General features: G+C 39.6%; 3 protein-coding genes across 3 annotated transcripts; 1 reads left to right on the top strand and 2 right to left on the bottom strand.

The window, feature by feature from the left end:
* Window positions 1–405: 405 nt before the first annotated feature.
* Window positions 406–3,039, top strand: LOC131025776 (uncharacterized). Its single transcript, XM_057955561.1, has 5 exons — window positions 406–742; window positions 824–2,041; window positions 2,113–2,220; window positions 2,298–2,501; window positions 2,584–3,039. Exons 2-5 carry the CDS (start codon window positions 1,508–1,510, stop codon window positions 3,037–3,039), a joined length of 1,302 nt encoding a protein of 433 aa, XP_057811544.1. The 5' UTR covers window positions 406–742; window positions 824–1,507.
* Window positions 3,040–3,135: 96 nt separating this feature from the next.
* On the bottom strand, window positions 3,136–5,790 carry LOC131025775 (uncharacterized). The gene is made up of 6 exons (XM_057955560.1): window positions 5,784–5,790; window positions 5,128–5,324; window positions 4,539–4,950; window positions 3,614–4,376; window positions 3,437–3,515; window positions 3,136–3,354 (listed from the first exon to the last, which is right to left on the bottom strand). The coding sequence occupies exons 1-6, from the start codon at window positions 5,788–5,790 to the stop codon at window positions 3,136–3,138; spliced, it is 1,677 nt and encodes a 558-aa protein (XP_057811543.1).
* Window positions 5,791–10,713: 4,923 nt separating this feature from the next.
* Window positions 10,714–18,638, bottom strand: LOC131026375 (twinkle homolog protein, chloroplastic/mitochondrial). The gene is given in 21 exon segments (XM_057956242.1): window positions 10,714–11,019; window positions 11,117–11,184; window positions 11,259–11,393; window positions 11,469–11,565; window positions 12,000–12,131; window positions 12,600–12,683; window positions 12,954–13,015; window positions 13,270–13,401; window positions 13,877–14,059; window positions 14,473–14,533; window positions 14,621–14,706; window positions 14,792–14,839; window positions 15,566–15,682; window positions 15,770–15,835; window positions 16,004–16,084; window positions 16,395–16,478; window positions 16,908–17,018; window positions 17,092–17,149; window positions 17,245–17,300; window positions 17,754–17,896; window positions 18,206–18,638. Coding segments are annotated over 21 exon segments (2,166 nt in total). The 5' UTR covers window positions 18,501–18,638; the 3' UTR covers window positions 10,714–10,952.
* Window positions 18,639–19,061: the final 423 nt, after the last annotated feature.

The raw sequence follows: 19,061 nt of genomic DNA, 5'->3' as shown, positions 1-19,061 counted from the left end.
AACTTTAAATGTGGTCGGCGAACAGTGCAATTCAGATTTATTGGGAAGATTTAGAGCATCATGTTTTGGGCATTTCACTGATTGGAGGCCCGGCGCGAAGAGCAATAAAGCATTACACCAGATTGTATCGAGGCAGATTGTGTCAGAAGAAAATGAGATGTGCTTCTTTCTGTGCGGAGCACGAGTCAGATTTTTCCCTGCGGACTACGCATTAGTGACTGGGCTCAATTTCGGGGGATCGAGGTTCGATGCGACATTACAGCACGACTGCAGTCGCGTGGAGGCATACCGACGATTCTGCGGTACGCGAAGCATGACCATACAGTCGCTCATCAAACGCGTGTGCGATTTGGATCGTCGAGTGGATGATGAGGATGAGAGCCTGTACCTTCGTGCTGTCCTCGTGTGTGTGGCTCACACCCTTGTTCTTGGGTTGGATGCGCGGGTACAGCCGTGGCTTTGGGTTTTGGTGGATGATCTGGCTGCGTTTGATAGATTCCCCTGGGGCGCGTATTCGTATAAGATGTTATGCCATTATACGACAGATGTAGGAACCGGCGAGAAATATCACTTCTACGGTCCTTCGTGGGCTTTATATGTCTGGGCATTGGAGCGCGTCCCGGGCTTCGGACACATGGTCGCAGCATCTAGCGGTGATCCGACAGCGCACCCTCGGTGTTTGAGATGGACTTTCAGGGGTAAGCCGAAGCTTCACGGTCTGCGCGATCTATTCGAGGGACAGGTAATCAGTTATTTAAGATTATCCTCCACACCGTTACTGGTTTTACTTATGTTCTAATATATTATCTTTGTTGCTTTCTAGGGTGGTGTCATGCCCCTGGAGCCCGATGCTGACGATCTGTCGAGTCACTACTTCATATCAGCGCTGACACCGGGCGAACTCTCGGTGAGCTTCAGGCCCCCCGACAACCCATTAGCTCGGGGTGTCCAATTTCCACAGGGCACCGGAGCCCGTGTTGTGGAGGAGCGCGGGGACGAGGAGGATGTACCTAGACAGCCTCGTACGACTCGCAGTCACAGTGTCCGGGGCCCTGTGAGGGATGCTCGACAGCACGAGCCGGCTCGTCATTCAGTAGATCCAGGCAAGCACCCAGCGCCGCATACTTCTTCATCGTCGAGCGGATCTCGGACTGTATCCAGTCCCAGCGAGGGTGAGGTGGATCGTAAGTGGGTGAAGAAGACGATCCGTCAGGAGATTAAGAAGGCCTTCGGCAAATTCGTGGAGAAACTGAAGGGCAAGGGTAAAAAGGATAGGTGCAAGAAGAGCAAACATTTCTGAGTGCCCGACTCCCCTGATGATGATGACCAGCGACGGTCCCCTGATGATTACCAGCCACGGTCTCCTCCACAGCGACGGTCTCCTCCACCCAGTGCTTCAGGGCCCGACGCTTCAGGGCCAAGCGTTTCACGTTCCTGCGACGACGACCCCCGCGGTGAGGAACCACGCCATCCAGAGACCCAGGATTACAACGAGCAGTGGCGGGCCATGAATCAGTCTGTTCAGGGCGACTACACACCGGCGGAGCAGACTTTTGACTGGTCGACCCAGGTCTACCCTCATTGGTCTTCCCCATTCCTGAAGCCGCAGTATAGAACAGAGACCCCGATATTCTTTGCTGAACCGCTCACTTCTATTGCACCACATGAGTGGGGACAGTCCAGTTCGGCAGGACAGGCTCAGACGGAGGAGCCTGAGCCACAGGCAGAGCAGCCACAGGTACTGCTGCTGCAGCACCTAGAGCAGCCGCCGGCAGAGCAGCCGCCAGCAGAGCAGCCGCCGGCAGAGCCCCCGCGTCGCAGTCAGAGGGTGAGGCGTCCGTCTAACTATCAGCGATCGCCTTGGGTTAATAGCCAAATGCCACGTCCAGTGACACAAGTCTGCAGTGACCATTATGAGAAGTGGATGGCTAGGTGTCGAGAGGGTAGGGGTCGTGAGATTTATGTCAAGGCAAGTGGTGGTTTGCGGGAGTACGACGACTTCGCGCGGGTGGATAATGTCAGCCAGGAATTCACAACTGGGGTAAATAATCTATTGATTTTAACATTGTTAAATTACTTTCTACTAACTTATTGATTTTAACTTTGTTGCAGGATATTGACTTGTATTTCTTAAGCTTGAGAAATAGACTTCGAGCTTCAGCAGATTTACTGGATGACGTAGATATGAATAACACAATCATATTAGACACGGATTGGTTTGTAAGTAAACTTTCATTATTTGTATGTTTTCATTGGTGCGAATATAAATTATTAATCAAGATACTATTGATCTGTAGATATACCTCCAGGGCGAGTGGGACGCTCTATTGGAGAAGTGGGCAAGAAGTGAGTTTACTCCAGAGGAGTATCATATATTGACGCATGGAGCAGTAGCTGATGGTTGGCAGCCCCGGATAGACTGGCTCTGCCAAATACGTGGAAAAGCCGTTAAGGGCCATGAACTTCCTCCTGGTCATATAGGATGGATGGATGCCACACAGGTAATCAGTTAAACAATTATTTGTCATTAGTCATTTGTGCTTTATATGTTGTTTCTTATCAATTCATTGTGGTTTGTCATAGGTTCTCATGCCAGTCATAATTGGCCACCATTTTGTCCTATGTCTGATCCGGTTAGGAGAATTGGTTTGCGAGGTCTATGACCCAGTATTCCACAAGCTATCACCTCGACAGCAGGATGGTCGAGTTGGTGAACTACTGCCTTTATTGAGATTGTTGCCAATTGTCCTTCAGTTGGCGAGGTGGCTAGACGACACATCCATTGATTCGACAGTGGCAAAGGAGAAGTACCCACTTATGACGGCGGTGTTTGCTCCAGCGGAGGTTCAGTTTCACCAGCAGGACTCTGTCAGCTACGGGCCTTTCGTCTGCATGTATGCAGAACGACTGATATCTGGCTCTCCATCCATTGAGTGGGGTAACCACAACGTGGCGGCATACAGGGCCAAGATTGCTAGATCTATATTTTCGCTGTGTGAAACTAGGAAAGCCCGTATCACTAGACTTGGTTTTGCATAGTTTTGTATATTGTTGCATTAATGTGTGCTTCTATTTGGTTATTCAACGAGCATTATTTCCTGTAAATCATTCCAGCTTATCGAATAATAAGATAATTCAATCAATATCATTAACTGTTACAGCACACAAATACATCCCACTACTCCCTGGGCTCAGTCGCCCTGCCAGCGCACGTTCTCTTGCTGTGTCCTTCTTCATGGCAGATGCTGCACTTCTTTGGTTTACGACGCCTGATACTAGAAGACTCATCGGCTTGTGTGCTGGTGCCTTCACCACCACCTCGATGTCTACCTTCTTTTGGGCGCCCCGCTTGACCTTTTACAATCAGAGGTAATACAACCTGCTCAGCGATGTGCTCGGGAACCAACCACTGGCGTCTCGGCGGGAGATTATTAACTTCGCGAGAGTAAGTATCGATAAGAAAGTCATTCGTGTAGTACGAGTCCACATACTCCGCGATCGTATCACCGGCTTCACTATAAAAACAAACAAACTCCGATAGTAATCAATATAACGAACATTAGAACATATTTACATTTCAATGAACCCGACAGTAATCATTTCATGATCGTACCTTATTGCAGCGATTGAATGAGAACATGACAGTTGGTCTAGCTGAAATACTCGACATTCGCATTTTTTCTTCTCCAGATCCACCTTGAAGCTTCTGTCAGCAGTTTGCACCTTATACTTCATGCCACTCAACCTTTGTGCAGTGTATCGACGACTTTTTTGGACTTCAATAGCTACCCTTTTACCAGCCTCAGCAGTCAAGCCTTGCTCGATTTGTTGTGCAGCCCTTAGTCGCTCGCTGAACCATTTCTCAATAACAATTCTGATTGCCTCTAACATCGAGCATATAGGAAGTCTTCTTGCCCACAACAATCTGGAATTAAAAGCTTCAGCAGCATTTGATGTCATAAAACTGTAGCGTCGCACAGGCATAGGACACATCGAACGAGCCCACTTCTCCGGCCCAATCCCCATTAGTTTATCGTACGCAGCTCTCTTCATAAACTTCAGGGCGTTCATAGCCCTATTGAAGTCGGACTTCTCGTACGCAAATGCAGCTTGTCGATACACCTCGACCACTGCCTTACCGTAATGCTTCAGGTTATTTTGCAAATGGTAGTAGCATAGGCCGTGGGTTGCATTTGGTAACTCATTCCTGATAGCATTGGCAATGGAGATATGCTGATCAGAGACAATCAAAAGTTCATTGGTTTGGCCATAAACACGTTGAATGCGTGACATGAAATAAGTCCACGATTCATCGTTTTCTTTCGGGCCAACACCATACGCGAGTGGGAACAAACTCTCGTTGCCGTCCTTCGTCACTGCAACAAACAAAATACCCCTATTCTTGCCCTTCAAGTGTGTGCCATCGACGACAATCACTGGCCGTAAGCTGAACATGAAAGGGGTAGCCGAAGCTGCAAGAGCAACAAATAAGTGTTTGAATCGGCCATCATCGTCAACTTCCCACTCCACCATCGAACCGGGATTGGATTGTCTCAACATGTATAAGTACTTGGGCAGCATCTCGAAGGACTGATCATGTCGACCATAAACCATCTCAGTGGCTCGATTACGGGCTCGCAATGCAACATCGTACTTGATCTGTACGACAAACTCACGTCGCAGCTCCAGCTGGATGGCCTTCGGCTTCAAGATCTCGCAATCGTCGTGTATCTTCTGTGCTAAATATGCTGCGACGACTTTTGCGGGGGCCTTTATTCGCGCTACGCGCCCTAGCTCACCGTCGCATGAGTGCTCATTGGTGAACTTATACACTCCCCAAATGGCTCCATCTTGTGACGATGCATGGAGCTTGAAGGGGCACGTATCTGAATGCTTGCATTTGAAGTAGACTCGTCTGCTGTCTGATTTGCTGACATAAAATTCCTTGCCCTGCTTCATGTTCCACAGACCGATTGCAACGATCAGATCATCTTTGCTATTGAAATACATATTCTTTGACAACTCCCGAGGCAGTAGCTGATAATCTTCAATATCCACAAGTGCCGCTGCGGCGTCCAACGGGATAACCGGTACTAACCAATTAGTTAGTTCATCTGCTCCAGGAACCTGTTCGTCATCATCCTCGTCGATCTGCAAATTCTGCCAACCTGCATATTCAATCCCCGCCCTTCTCACGTTCTCTGTCTCCGACAAGTCTTCAGAGGCGCTTGTATCAGTCTCGACTTCAGACGATGGAACATAATCTTCATCTACATTACCAGCATCCTCCACAAACTGAGGCTCGTACGTATATTGATCATCAGCTGGACCCCAACAACGATCAGTTATTAGGCGATCGTACTGGTACGGATTTGGCTCATCCCATGAAGGCCAACCCGTTGACTGATCATTACCCCAAGTGACCGACGGTTCAACACTTTGTTGCGCCGATGAATCTCCGGCTAATAGGTCTAAATAAGCATATCTTTGGATTGCTTCCAATCCGTCCCCACCTTCGAATGTTGCACTGGATTCACCTCCATACCCGGAAGATTGAGGGAGATCGAACGAAGGAACATACACTCCTCCACTGTAATCGTCTTCAACAACATAAATCTCAGGAAAATGTGGCTGCGACGCCAGCAACTGAAGCAAATCATTGTCATCGGCAAGAATATTTTTACTGTATACCCTGCCATTTAATATATTCGTCAAATAATACAAGCTGTAATTAGTGCTCAATGAATTCTCCATCATCAGGTAATTTATCATGTACACCGTACTGGCCATTGTGTCTCCGAAAATATGCAAATTCTTAGAAGAGCCGCCGATGTACTCATAACCATTGAAGGCACCTCCATAATTAACCACAAAGTATCTCCCATATTCATTCATCTACAGAAAAAATAATAAATAAATAAATATATGATGTAAATGGAATACAATGTTAAAATACAACATATAACATGTTAATACACTCGAAAAACATCTATCCGCCCGGGGAAGTAGCCGAGGAAATGTGTCCGGCCGTGTATTACATGATATATAATTACACACGGTCGGACACATTTTCAAGGACACTTGTCCGGGCGGATACATAATTTTCGAGCATAATAACATGAGTTATGTAGCAATATATATGTATAGAACTAAAATGCAACTAATAATTACTAATTAATACTTTAAAACATGATAGAATTTGCTCTAATTCACATGTATTTCCTTCAAACGTGGCTTTAAATCATAGTATGCTATAATATGCTAATAATTCACATAAGCATATAGGATCAAACAAAACATTGAAAATAAACAATAACCAACTTAAATTACATTTCAAACGTAAAATGACATACCTTTAAACTTTCGGATGAGAGAATTCACAAATAATAGCTTCACCACTTGGAAAATATTAGAATTTCTAATGAGTTTGAGTGTTTTTTCACTTTGAGTGTTCGGATGAGAGGATGAGAGAATGAGAGAATTCACTCATATATAAACAAAGATTCCTTCATTTCACGTGAATTTCAATGAAATTAGAGTGTTTGACATGAATACTTTACTGACAAAGCTATTTCACATCATATTTGTCGTTTATCATCAATTTTAAAAAAAAAAATTATGTCCCTTAATTGAAGGCTAATTAATCGATGGAATATAAATACAAAAAATTAACACAATCCATATTAGCACTCAAAACACACATAGGAACCAAAAAAACATCTATCCGACCGGAACATATATGTGTCCGCCCGGTGAAACCTTGTGTCCGGTCGGACACTTGTTTTTCCCGGTCGGACGCTTGTTTTTTTTTTCCAATGTGTGTTTTGAGTGCTAATATCGATTGTGTTAATTTTTAGTATTTATTTTCCATTGATTAATTAGCCTACGATTTACTTGTAAAACCTTCGATTTTAATTCAAAAATAAATAAATATTATTTTCTCTGTCAGTATTTCACATGTTCCAACACATATTTGACCGATTTGCTTCTTTAAATTGATGAATTGATGTTTTTCTTACACTTTAACAACTTTTGTCATAGATGTGTAAGAACTTTTGCGGAAAACAATGCACATCCATCACATTCAAAGGGCATTTTTGGTTCTTCACTTATTTAGGGCATGTAGTGCTTGGTATAGTAAGAGAGGGCATTTTTCAAATTATTCATAAGAGAAAGGGTACTTTAAATTTTGCCTCTTGTTCTTTCATCACAATTTCATTTGATTACAAGTGAATATAAGAAAAAGAAAAGGCTTTTGCTGTCCGATTTATATCTTTATCAATTTTTTATTGTATCCAGAGTTTGATAGATCACTTTTACCTACATTTTGACTGCCACAAGATTTATCTGTAGTCCTTTGTTAGAAAAGCCACCTGAAATTGATTCAAAACTGTGTGATTTTTCTAACAATTTCAAGCCACTTTTTAGTTAAGTGTTAATAGGAGAGTAATTTTGGAGTTCTGAACTTTTAATTTGCATTTTGTACAATAAAATCACCAGAAAACTTAACAGATTTTTGGGTGATTATTTTTCGAAAATAATCAAATTATTTTGTCTCAATGATTTGAATTAACAAAATACCCAACGTTTCAAAAGAATCTTATGTGTCCCAAAAAAAATTCAACGCATGTGATATACTCTCTCCCACCTTCATAGTCCCTTATTCCTTTTTTAGACGTTTCACAATATAATCCACTTTCTAAATTAAATTAGCATTAAGTTTTTTTTTTTTTTTTTACCAAAGTAACCTTATTTAAATATAGTCAAACATAGAATAAATAGGGGCAAAATTGAATAATTACATATATTTTGTATTTTCTAAGTACTATTTGAATTTTCCAAGCACTATTTATTGCATTTTCTTAAGAGCATCCACAATGGTGGGTGCGATGGCCGGATCGAACCCGGCCTATCGCACCCACCAGCGATGCCGCACCCGGGTGCGAAGGAGGGGGCGAAGGAGGGAGGCGAAGCTACGCACTCGCCGATTTCGCGTGCGATGGAGGGGGCGTGTAAAACACGCGCCCCTTTTCGGCCGAAAAAAAAAAAAAAAAAATTAAAAACTAGCCGTTTTTTGGACCGTTTTTTTTTTTCCGTTGCTGATTTTCTTTTTTTTTTTTTTTTTTTTAATTTCTATACTCCCTCTATATATACATATACAACCTCATTCTCTTCTTCATCATCTATCATTCATCCATTCTCCTCATTCATCCATTCCCCTCATCTTCTAAATTATTTCAACAAATAACAATGGAAGGCGATTGGAGCAACTATTGGCGTGAACATCCTCAAAATCCATCCCCCGGCGAATCAAATGCTTCCAGGCAAGGATTCTCGCCGTTCACGCAAGAATCCAATGCCTTTGAAGCGGCGGGCACCAATTTGAACCCCCGGTTTGCCGCCGTTGCCGAGCCCGACGTGGAGGAGATTGCTTCTATGCCGGCGGCATCCAAACGTAGCAACTATTATCCGGCAGAAACGGTGCTAATTTGCCGTTTGTATTGCGAGCACACCCACGACTCTGTGGTTGGTGCCGATCAAAAAGGGGCGAAGTTTTGGGGCTCCATCTGCGCCGAGTACAACGCTAAAAGGCCCGAAGGATCTATTTCACGCGACGTCACGCAAATCAAATCTCACTTTCAACGGGTGTCGAAGGATACGAAGAGGTTTGAGGCCATGCACAAAAAATGCCATGATCAATGGAAATCAGGCATGAGTGATATTCAAATCCTGGAGCAAGCAGAGGCAATGTGGCTAGCCGAGTACCGTGTTCCGTTCCGGTATTCGCATGCATGGAAGATCTTGCGCGAGTCGAAGAAATTTTCAAGTCTCGGCGGGGATGTTCACTCCGATGTCCATTCGGACAAACGATCAAAGGGGTCCGACGGTCTTCCCACAACGACTTCTAGTGACGCCTCTATCTCCACCCGGCCCCAAGGCCAAAAGGCGGCCAAGCGAGACAAGCGCAAAGGCAAGAAAAAGGCCGAAGAAACGTCGGAGGATAACCAAAAAGCTCTCGGGTACATGGCGAATATGGTGAATGCAATGGAAACATTCTCCCAAGTTCAACGTGACCTCGCCGATAGCATGTTGATGAGCCGGGACACCTCTCAAATGAATCCCGACGAATTGGCGTTTCACATGTGCAAGGTGGCGGAGATCAAGCAACGACACAACATCCCGTAGATTTTTAGGATTTTTTATTTTATGTTTGTTTTAATTTAAGTAATTTAGGATTTTAATTTCTTGTATTTCTTTTATTTCTAACAATGTAGGATTTGAATTTTAATTCAATGAAATTTTAATTTCTTAATTATTGTAAAATGGAAACTAGAATAAAACTAATTCAAAAATAAAATAAAATCTATTGCACCCATAGTGAGTGCAATACCATTGTGGGAGTGGGTGCAATAGAAGTGGGACCCATGGTATTGCACCCACTATGGGTGCAAGCATTGTGGATGCTCTAATATGTATGAAAAAGTGAAGTGGACTATGAAGATGGGACGGAGGGCAGATGGGATCCTCTATCCCAGGATATAGTGTGTACCACGTGTACCACTCTTCATTTCTTCGTTTTATAAATTATTTTTTATAAAAATAAAAATTATTATTATATTATAAACTCTAATTAGTATTTATCATTGAAAAATTAAAATTACAAAAGGTATATACCCTAACTTTGAATTAATGAACCCAAATAATCTATTATTAATTCAAATAAATATAAAAAAATAATTATAAATATTAAATGGATGAGTGAACCCTTGTTAATTATCTTTATATTATATAAGAGTATAATAAATTAAAATTAAATAAAAGTAATTAAAATTATAACAGAATAAGAGTGGTACACGATGATGCACACTGTATTTTGGGAGAGATGATCCCATTTGGACGGACGGAGTATCTATCTAACGTGACTTTAAAATCACCAAAAGTGATTTCTACCGAGAAAGATTGAGAATTGAGAACGACGTCATTTTTAAGGACATGTATACTTCTTGTTTTGTATTTATTTTAATTATAAAATTTTCACATCAAATTTTAAGAATCTTATTTATCCCAAAAACAAAATCAATGCTCGAAAAATGACATGCGTCATCAGAACGCACATATATGGCATGTTCAACGGGGCTTTAAAATCACCAAAAGTGATTTCTACGGAGAAAGATTGAGGATTAAGAACGACATCATTTTTAAGGACATAAATTTTTTTGTTTTTGTATTTATTGTAATTGTAAAATTTTCACAACAAATTTTTAGACTGGACGATATGTCGCATGTGTCTAACACCACATATCATCTTTCAGACACTGAAAAAAAATTGGAACATAAACGTAATTTTTTTATACTGTTATTCTTTTATAATTATAATTACATGGGCCCATTTTCCTTAATTTGTGCAAACATTAAAATAATACTCCCTCCATCCCGCGAACCTTAAGTCAATTCTTTTCAACACGGAAAATAAGAAAATGATATTTAGTGTGTTAAGTGTGATAGGTGAAAAAATGAAAAGGTGAATAAAGAAGAATTTTTTGCCAAAAAAGAAAATGACTAAAGATTCGTGGGACGGCCGAAAAAGAAAAGTGACTCAAGATTCGTTGGACGGAGGGAGTAATTGATATTTTACCCTTGTGCAAATTAGCCATTTATCCTTCTTAAAAGAAAACTTGAAAACAATGTATAACACTCCATGTCCCCCGGAAAGAAAAAAAGAGCATAATATAGCTCCGGTGACAGCATGAAAATATAACTTCAAATATACAGCATTTGATTCAGCCAACCAAATATATTTACAGAATTTAATGATGTGAATTCCAGGCCTACGACTACGAGACACAAAATTGGCTAGCAAACCTAGAAACAAACATATATAGATGATGGCTAGCCTCAAACCATAACATAAATTATCAATAATAGTACCTTCATTTCGTCAAAGCTCCATCTCATGAACCACGCTTGCCCTTAGAAATTAGGCCCGATGCATCAATGTCCCCGTACTCACCAGTAACCCTGATAGGACGTCGTCACAACCATCACAAAACACAATTTTCGCCACTCATTACATCAATTACTACTAGTTTAAGTACACAAGAGTACAAGGCTGTACCTGTTATACGACAAATAGGCATCGCCAATAGTTCCTATAACTTTATTACGTACTTTCCGCACACAAACCTGGAACCGTAAATATTTGTTAAAGAATGTCCAAATAGTGCCAAGAGTTGTAATAACATGATAATTGTGCAGACCTGAACTAAGTCCATAGGACCAGCATCCGGGTCCCTGTTACGATGGATAACAATTCCATTGTCACATTTGTTTATGAAGTGTGCGCTCCCACTGATGTCATACATATTCGGAGGGCCTCCAATCCAATTATGCAACTAGCACGTAAGCGAAAAGGTTATTACAAGAAAAAATACCAGAACTAGTGTTGATGAGGTCTAGCAAGTTCTAACCTGTCTAGGATGAGCAACAAACCAAACATGACATGAATGATGCTGAGCAAATCGCTTGACTTTGGTCAGCATCTGACTCACGTATTCAGTCTCGGTCCTGTTCCATATCATAATGCATTAGAAAGTATGCATCAGAAACGACATCAACGTGCATCTCCAATTGAAGCACCTTTCACCATTTCAGCACTTTTTCACTACTTACTTGTTATCACAAAAACTTTCTCTGTAAAGGCTCTCGCTGTCTTAGGAGACAAGACGAGAAAAAAATATGGAATAAAAGGTGTCAGCTGAAATGGGGATCTGATTGCGGAAGGATGATTTGGCAGGTAAGAAACTGAAAATCAAGGATCAGAAGAAAGAGGAGAAAAGAGGCTAGGTGTATAAAATGGGCCGTCTTTTCTTCAAGTGGAGGTAGGGGATACAATCAGTAAAGTTGAAGCACAGGGAAGATATATATTAGCTGTAATTCAATTGATCTATTACGGTAACATACATGCACAAATTCTCTGATGTGAAAACAAGATGACTTACTGATTAGGAGGGCGTTGATGATCCAGTTCATTGTATGGATCAATTACGAGCCCATTAACCCCATGGCGTAGAACTGCTATTCTTGCAAGTTCAAGAACCCAACTTATACTTGGAAGGCAATCGTTCTCACACCTGTTTCATTGCCCATATGAACAAAGAACATAAAAGCTATAATCAGACCTTCCACTACTGAACAGGAAAATATAAGCATGAAACATTTTACCAAGAAACTATAAATCCATATCATTCACATGTTACACAAATTACAACTTTATTCTAGCCTCTCTTTCCCACTCCATCTCCTCCCTATTTATTCATTAAACTAACTAATTCTGCCAATGACGATGGCCAATAATTCTGACCAAAATGAAGCTAATGACAACGGAAACCTAACTAGTTAGTTGATTGATTTCCTGCTGGTTTTTCTCTACTAAGTGCATGCAAAAAAAAAAGGAATCAGCATACAGAAGTTGCATTTCCTCTAGAATGTAACCATGTATTTATACATGTTTATGCACAATTATGCATTTACATGCATTGAATAGATGTGTGAGCAGTAGATCAAGTGATCAACATATGCATATGACCTAGCGAAGTAACCTTATAAGAGAAAATGAATCACTGAGCCATTTCTTTCCTTGCTCGAGTTCCTCGGTGCTCATCCTCTCAACATGTTCCCCATACCTGTTTATCAGAAAAACAAAAACAATGACAAAGCAGGCAAGCAGCAAATGAGAATACACAAGGAAGGAACTGAAAAAGTTGTTGCATGCTGATATAACTGTCCAGTCAGACGACAGCGATAATCTCTTGTTCTAAGTAAACCTTGCAATATGGTATAATATGCAGCATTTCCACACCAACAAAAAATTATTGTACAAAGATGGCAAAGGAGAGATTGAGTTTCCCAATTTATATTAAAGATATAAAAGTTTGGACAACTCATTCACATACCTAACATCAAAGAAAGGCTTTTTTATATGTTTCTCCAAGAGTTTTCTTCCATGCTCCCTAACCTGGAAATCCATGGAATCATGTCATGAGTGAGATAGATATTTAGGGTTATATGTATGAAGTTAAAAAAGGAAAGAAAAAGAAAAAGGGTAGAGCTCTCTCTCTATCTTTCTCTTCTTGTGTGCATGTATCTGTATCTGTATCTGTATCTGTATCTGTATCTGTGTCTGTGTGACATACTTGCCTTTAAATGTTAAAACATCACAACCATAATCTCTAGAAAAAATCTACAATTTTGTAAAATTCAAGAAGTTACCTTATTTTCCATTGAACATAGTGCAAATTTCCAGCCTACACTATGATTTAGATTGCACAACAGAGCATCAATCCATTCACTCTTGCCTGAATTTGGAACTCCCGTAACAATTGTCAATTCTCCAGGCACAACCTGTCCCAAAGAAGGCATTTAGAAAATAAACAGAAATAGACAAGGTTGTTGAATAACTTGAATATATTCATGCATGATGCATCCATCTCGACACATGTTTGTATGACCGGAAACCACATTCAGCAGGCAGTCAAATGTTTCAATGTTTCCATGACTGCCACTTTGAGCAACTAAAATTCATTACAAAAGTCGACATTAATTACTCATGGTATACCAGAAGAATTGCAGGTACTTGAAAGTAGACAAAAGCATACTTCTAGCAAATTTGAATTGACCCTTGCAATAAATGGAAGAAAAATAAAATAAATTAAAAAACTAAAAAAACACTAAAAACTCCAATGTATATAGAGAATAAATATTCCATTTTAGCAAACAGACGATTCCTATAAACATAGTAAAGCTATTACATGAGCAATCAGCTCAAGCATAAACTGCCTTGTAAAAAAATCAACTTGCATTTGATAGTCATACTTACATTATACAAATCATTGAGGGCCCTCCATCCTGTTGAAACACCAAGCTCAAAACCAAGAGACTGATGATAATAGTCATTAATTTCATCAAAGTAATCTTTAAAATTAAACAACCCTCTTATTGGATAAAGCTCGGCATTTTCAATGACTTCCTTCAGTGCATCAGGACCCATATACATAAGCACCTGTATTTACAAGAGAAAGAAGTAAAGAGGAAAACCAAGAGGAAAACCCCGAACGCAACCATAGCATCATTCATGAGACAAGATATTCCAGAATGAACAAGAAATAACAGTTACTTGGAGAATTTTAATGGGCCAAAATTTCATAAAAAGCTGCAATTATAATGCAGAATAAGTCTCAAATATCCCCCTTAAGAACACTGGTTTTAAGATCATAAAGTTAAGTCCATTATTGCATATATGCTAGAGATGGGATCTGTATCCAGTAGAACAAGTTAAACGAGAAAGCAGATCATAAAGTTGCAGCAATTTAAACAGTTCATATACTACGGATCCAGAAATTTCCAGCTCAGATTAGAGATTAATAATATAACAAATGTTAAACTGGACTGGAAGTACACAGTAGTATTTCAAACCTCATTTGCATCTTTAAAACTTTCAGTATCATTCTTTTTTGGCCATTTGATTCTCCAGCACCTGATTCACCAAAGAAACCGAGATTTTCTTTGCTTTTCAAAGAGACCATAAGCATGATAACACATAAAAGGGATCAACTATGAACACCTTTCTCTCCCCAAGCGCCGTGCAAGTTCTTCCGCCAAGGCTTGACCAGGAGCATCACCATCAGTTGCAAGAATTATGCGAGATGCCTTAAAATCAGAACCAACTACAGTGTTACATTCTGCCAGTTGCATGCATAATTAAGAAAAATAGCTAAATGATGACATAATGAACCTTTTCAGTATATTCTTTGCAGTTCCATAGATATTGATACTTCGTATCCTAGCTTCAAAGAATACATACAAAGTGATTAGGAAAGGTCAGATACAAAATTCATTAAGAGACTCCTTAACACATAACAATGCATTTACGTCCTCTGCCATTGATCTAAACATATTACACAGGGCAGCTGAGGAATGAAGTAACTATCCAGAACAGCACGTACATATGACAAGGTGCAACTCACAGATGCCTGGCAAGTATGAGAACAAATCCTACCCATTAAACTTATCACCAAATCGACTCCCCTTGTATGCAGCAGAGAATTTTGGTGTAAAGGCCATATACCAAAACTCAGTCATGACAATAGAAATCACACAGAAAGTTCACTAAGGCTGCATCAGAATGAAGGATTTAGGGTGAACTTGAGATTCAAAATAGCACATCCATTAGTGATCATTTGGAAAGATTCCAAACCCATGACTCTCAATTTCTATACATCGTTTTTTATTTTGTTTTGGGTGGATTTGAAATCTATCCATTTCAAACCCTTAATTACAAATCCCTCAATCCAAATTGGATCATAAATTTGGGCAGTTGAGATGTATAAGCTGGCAAAGCTGCCAGAACAAAAGAAACAATCTAAATGGAGTTTGCATTAATATAACTAAAATTCAAACGTCAAACAAGCGGTCAAATCAAATGCTTCAGATTTTCAAATGATAGAAAACAGAGAAAAAGAAGATGCAACCAAATGGCCGTCTTCAAATATAAGATAGAAAATAATACCTGTTCTTTTGTGGGCATATCCTTTTCAGAGACTTTTGGAGGCGCACCATCAGGAACACTCACGCAATTTTTGAAGCCTGCTTCTTCCATAGCAAGCTTGTCCATTTCACCCTCAACCTTACATTAGATCACAAAATGATTAGTTCTCAGCCAAATTACTCTTAACTGAATATACCAGTAGAAGAATACTAGAATAGTAATTACAATAATGACGTCACTTGCTTCCTTTATATCATCGAGTCCATAATATATTTTTTCAGTATTTGCTTCCTGTATCAACAGTACAATGTTATGAGATGACATTGATGAAACGTAAAATTACCCAATTGTAAATCAAGAAAATGCTAGCAATGATGGGCACCACATTTTGTTTTTATGTCAGAAGATCAAGAACGAATAACTAAAATCAGCCAGAAACAAAAACCAGATAAAACATACCTGCCAAAACTTTTTGGTAATATCACGATACTTGCAGCTTACAAGCTCTCCATTTCTTTGGTAAGTGAAAGCAATGGCAATCTACCCGAAATAATCATCAGAAGTTAGTCAAGGAAAACTGACATAAGAAGTTTGTCAGTAATATTATATTATTATTAAATATAAGTATAAAAAACTTAGATGCAAATAGTCCTCAATCCTCATGGAGGTCCAATAAGACACCCCTGCCATGGGCAAAGCACTTCAAACTTTGGAGCCAGATTCTAACATAGTTTGAATTACTCATAATGACTGAACAATATTTCCCGTTATCAAGATGACTTCTTCATCAGGTTCATTACCATATAAAATTGCAGACATCATTCTCAAAACAAAAATATGATTCATGCACCTGATCTCCTGTCCTTTTCTGCATAACAGCATTTCTCCGCAAGGTTTCTCCCGAGATCATGCGCTCAGCAAAATATGCAAGTAACTGGAAGAAAAATTTCAATTCACAAAATGCATCAGTTTTTTAATAAGCTAGTACTTCTATTGCACTAGAGGCTAAAACAATTTGTTCAACAGAGACAATTACACAGCCAAGAGGAGAGCAACAAACACAACTGAAAAAACAATCACATATAATAGCAACCAATAAAGAAACTGAAAAGTAATAAGGCATTGAACACAAACATATCAATTTCCTTGCAAATCAACAGATCTTCTTTACTCGACATCAACCAGAGAGTACTTTTACAGGCCACACAAGGAGGGAGTTGGAAAGATTCCAGACTCGTGAATAAAAGTATAGTCAACAACAGGTAATTTCTCAAGATGGCATTTAAAAGATCATTTATGGACAGCTGCTGTCTGCGTGAGCAGGAGAGTACCAAGACGGGTGAATGTTAGTAACAATAATTACCTCACTACACAAAGGTTCCAGTCCTAAACTCTCCTCTGTGATTTTTCTTATTGGTTGCTTTATTTTGGTTTTACTCATTGTTGAATAAGTTCATTTTACACCTGCAAAGGCCTGAAAGCACAAGACCAAGAGCAAATGAGAAAGAATCAGTATGCAAGAAGCTTAGCTTAATGCAAAAGCTTACACGGGTAGCGCCCTTCCACCCACATTTAGCCCGAAAGCAGGTCCACACTGCTGCACCGCTATGACATAGAGTAAGAGATCAGTAAACAGCCAATGAAACTAAAACAAGAAGAAACGTAAAACATAGCTAACAATTTATGAATACTGGAATTACCCATCCTCGGTGACATGAAGAGATAGACTCTTCTCGTTCGATCCCCCACCTTTACACTACAAAATGCAGCAAATCAATATAAAAGAAATGCAACTCACATAGATGATAAGAATGATATCAACATTGGCTCATCTAATTCCCACAGCGTATCTATAATTTTAATTTATCAAATGTTAAGTATAGTATATGCCGGAACTAAAACCACAAAGATTTCTCTTATACATGTAAAATCCTACAGAATTTCAAGTAAGCAGGATGATGTAGGTATTTTTCAGCTTTATGCCATCAGGGTGATAAAGAAAAAAGTTTTCAATAACTACATCAGACACCAAAAACAAATGCAAATAATGAAATGAAGACCTCTATCAGTTACACCATCATATTAGGTGTTCACTCATGTGTGTAAGTTAATAAGTACACGATTGACAAAAAAAAAGAAGCTTTAGTTGATCATTCCAGAAAGATAGAGCAAACATATGAGAAACATAGAGACAGAAAAAATAACATACATTTGGACAAACTAAACCATTGTATTGGCCAGGCATGCATGAACTGCCATCAATTCCAATTTCCTGCAACTTCTGCCTTAATATCATCATCTTCTTATCATCAACGAATTGCTTCTCCAAAGTCTCAACATTGACACCAGAAACTACACAACCAAATCAAAGTAGTATTAAGAACACATGAAATTGAAGATAATGTGTTTAATCCTCTCCCATCAGAAGTACCTGCCAATTCATTGTTAGGCAATTAACCAAGAAAACACGAAAGATTATCGAGAAAGGAAATTCATCCAATAACCCAAGAAAACACGAGATATATTATCAAGAAAAGCAATTCATTTAGCTTCACTCAATAAACATTAAAAACCCGAGAAATCATCAAGAAAAGAAACTCATTCGACAAACCAAAGCTTGTCAAAAAAGCAAATGAAAAATAAACTATTACAAACACTCACTCGGCCTGGGAATAGGCATGGCAGAATAGGGCGTATAACTGTAGCCAGAGGCCCTCTGATAACTTAGCTGCAAATGCTTCGGAGAAGCAAAAAGCCTCGAGCTTTTCCGATTGTAGGAGTCAAAAAGAAGTGTTCTCGGAGAAGAAGAACAATCATGGAGCGAATGTAAGCAGGCGTAAGTAGCCGGAGCAGCCGACGATTTCAGGAGCAGAAAATTCTTGGAACCCATGACAATTATTCTGCTACTCTTCGAAGACGGGTTCAACAAAAGTTTACGAGGCGGTAGGAAAAGCATAGTTTATCTCTCAAGAATAGTTGTTAGCAAGAGAGAGAAGATAAATTTTCAGCTGCCATGGAAGGCGGGAGGGAAGCAGGAAGGGTTTAAGGAGCAGCACTATTTTCCGAATGTTTTTGAGAAATATAGTATTAAAAAATCGTTTGTTGTATAGCCTACTTATCCTTAATCCTTAATTCTCACGAAAAATAAAGAGGAAATCAAATGGGCCGGCCCAATTATGTCTTCGCCGGCCCACTTTGATAAATATTTCGCTTTGTTTTGTTTAGTTTTCGTTTTAATATTGCAAGTTTTGCTCGTTATTACGTTGCTAAGCAAGTTTAATGCTGATTTGTTTTCGTAATTTTTCTCTTTTAATTTTTGCAAGTTTTGGCACATGATGCCTTGCTCCAGTGATAAAGTTGAGTCATTTAAAGACTCTTTTGTGAAAGTTTTTCATTGATTTTTGATGTGAATGTATTGATTTTTGATGTGAATGTATATTTTTCCACTTTTAGGTAGTGTTGTATTTCCACATGCGTGCAGTGTAACTTTCCTATAGTTGCGTGGATTATAAATTCA

This window comes from Salvia miltiorrhiza, chromosome 5 (genome assembly GCF_028751815.1).
Source record: "Salvia miltiorrhiza cultivar Shanhuang (shh) chromosome 5, IMPLAD_Smil_shh, whole genome shotgun sequence".
In the NCBI taxonomy this organism is placed as follows: domain Eukaryota; kingdom Viridiplantae; phylum Streptophyta; class Magnoliopsida; order Lamiales; family Lamiaceae; genus Salvia; species Salvia miltiorrhiza.
This window is presented reverse-complemented; position numbering and strand designations above follow the sequence as displayed.

Bases quoted from the DNA above. Each gene is read 5' to 3' on its own strand.
- LOC131025776 (XM_057955561.1), top strand. From the start codon at position 1,508: ATGAATCAGTCTGTTCAGGGCGACTACACACCGGCGGAGCAGACTTTT. The intron at 2,221-2,297 runs GTAAGTAAACTT...ATTGATCTGTAG, and splicing joins TATTAGACACGGATTGGTTT to ATATACCTCCAGGGCGAGTG. The intron at 2,502-2,583 runs GTAATCAGTTAA...GGTTTGTCATAG, and splicing joins GATGGATGGATGCCACACAG to GTTCTCATGCCAGTCATAAT.
- LOC131025775 (XM_057955560.1), bottom strand. The intron at 4,377-4,538 runs GTTCGATGGTGG...TGTTTGTTGCAG, and splicing joins GTTGAGACAATCCAATCCCG to TGACGAAGGACGGCAACGAG. The intron at 3,516-3,613 runs GTACGATCATGA...TTGTTTTTATAG, and splicing joins CATTCAATCGCTGCAATAAG to TGAAGCCGGTGATACGATCG.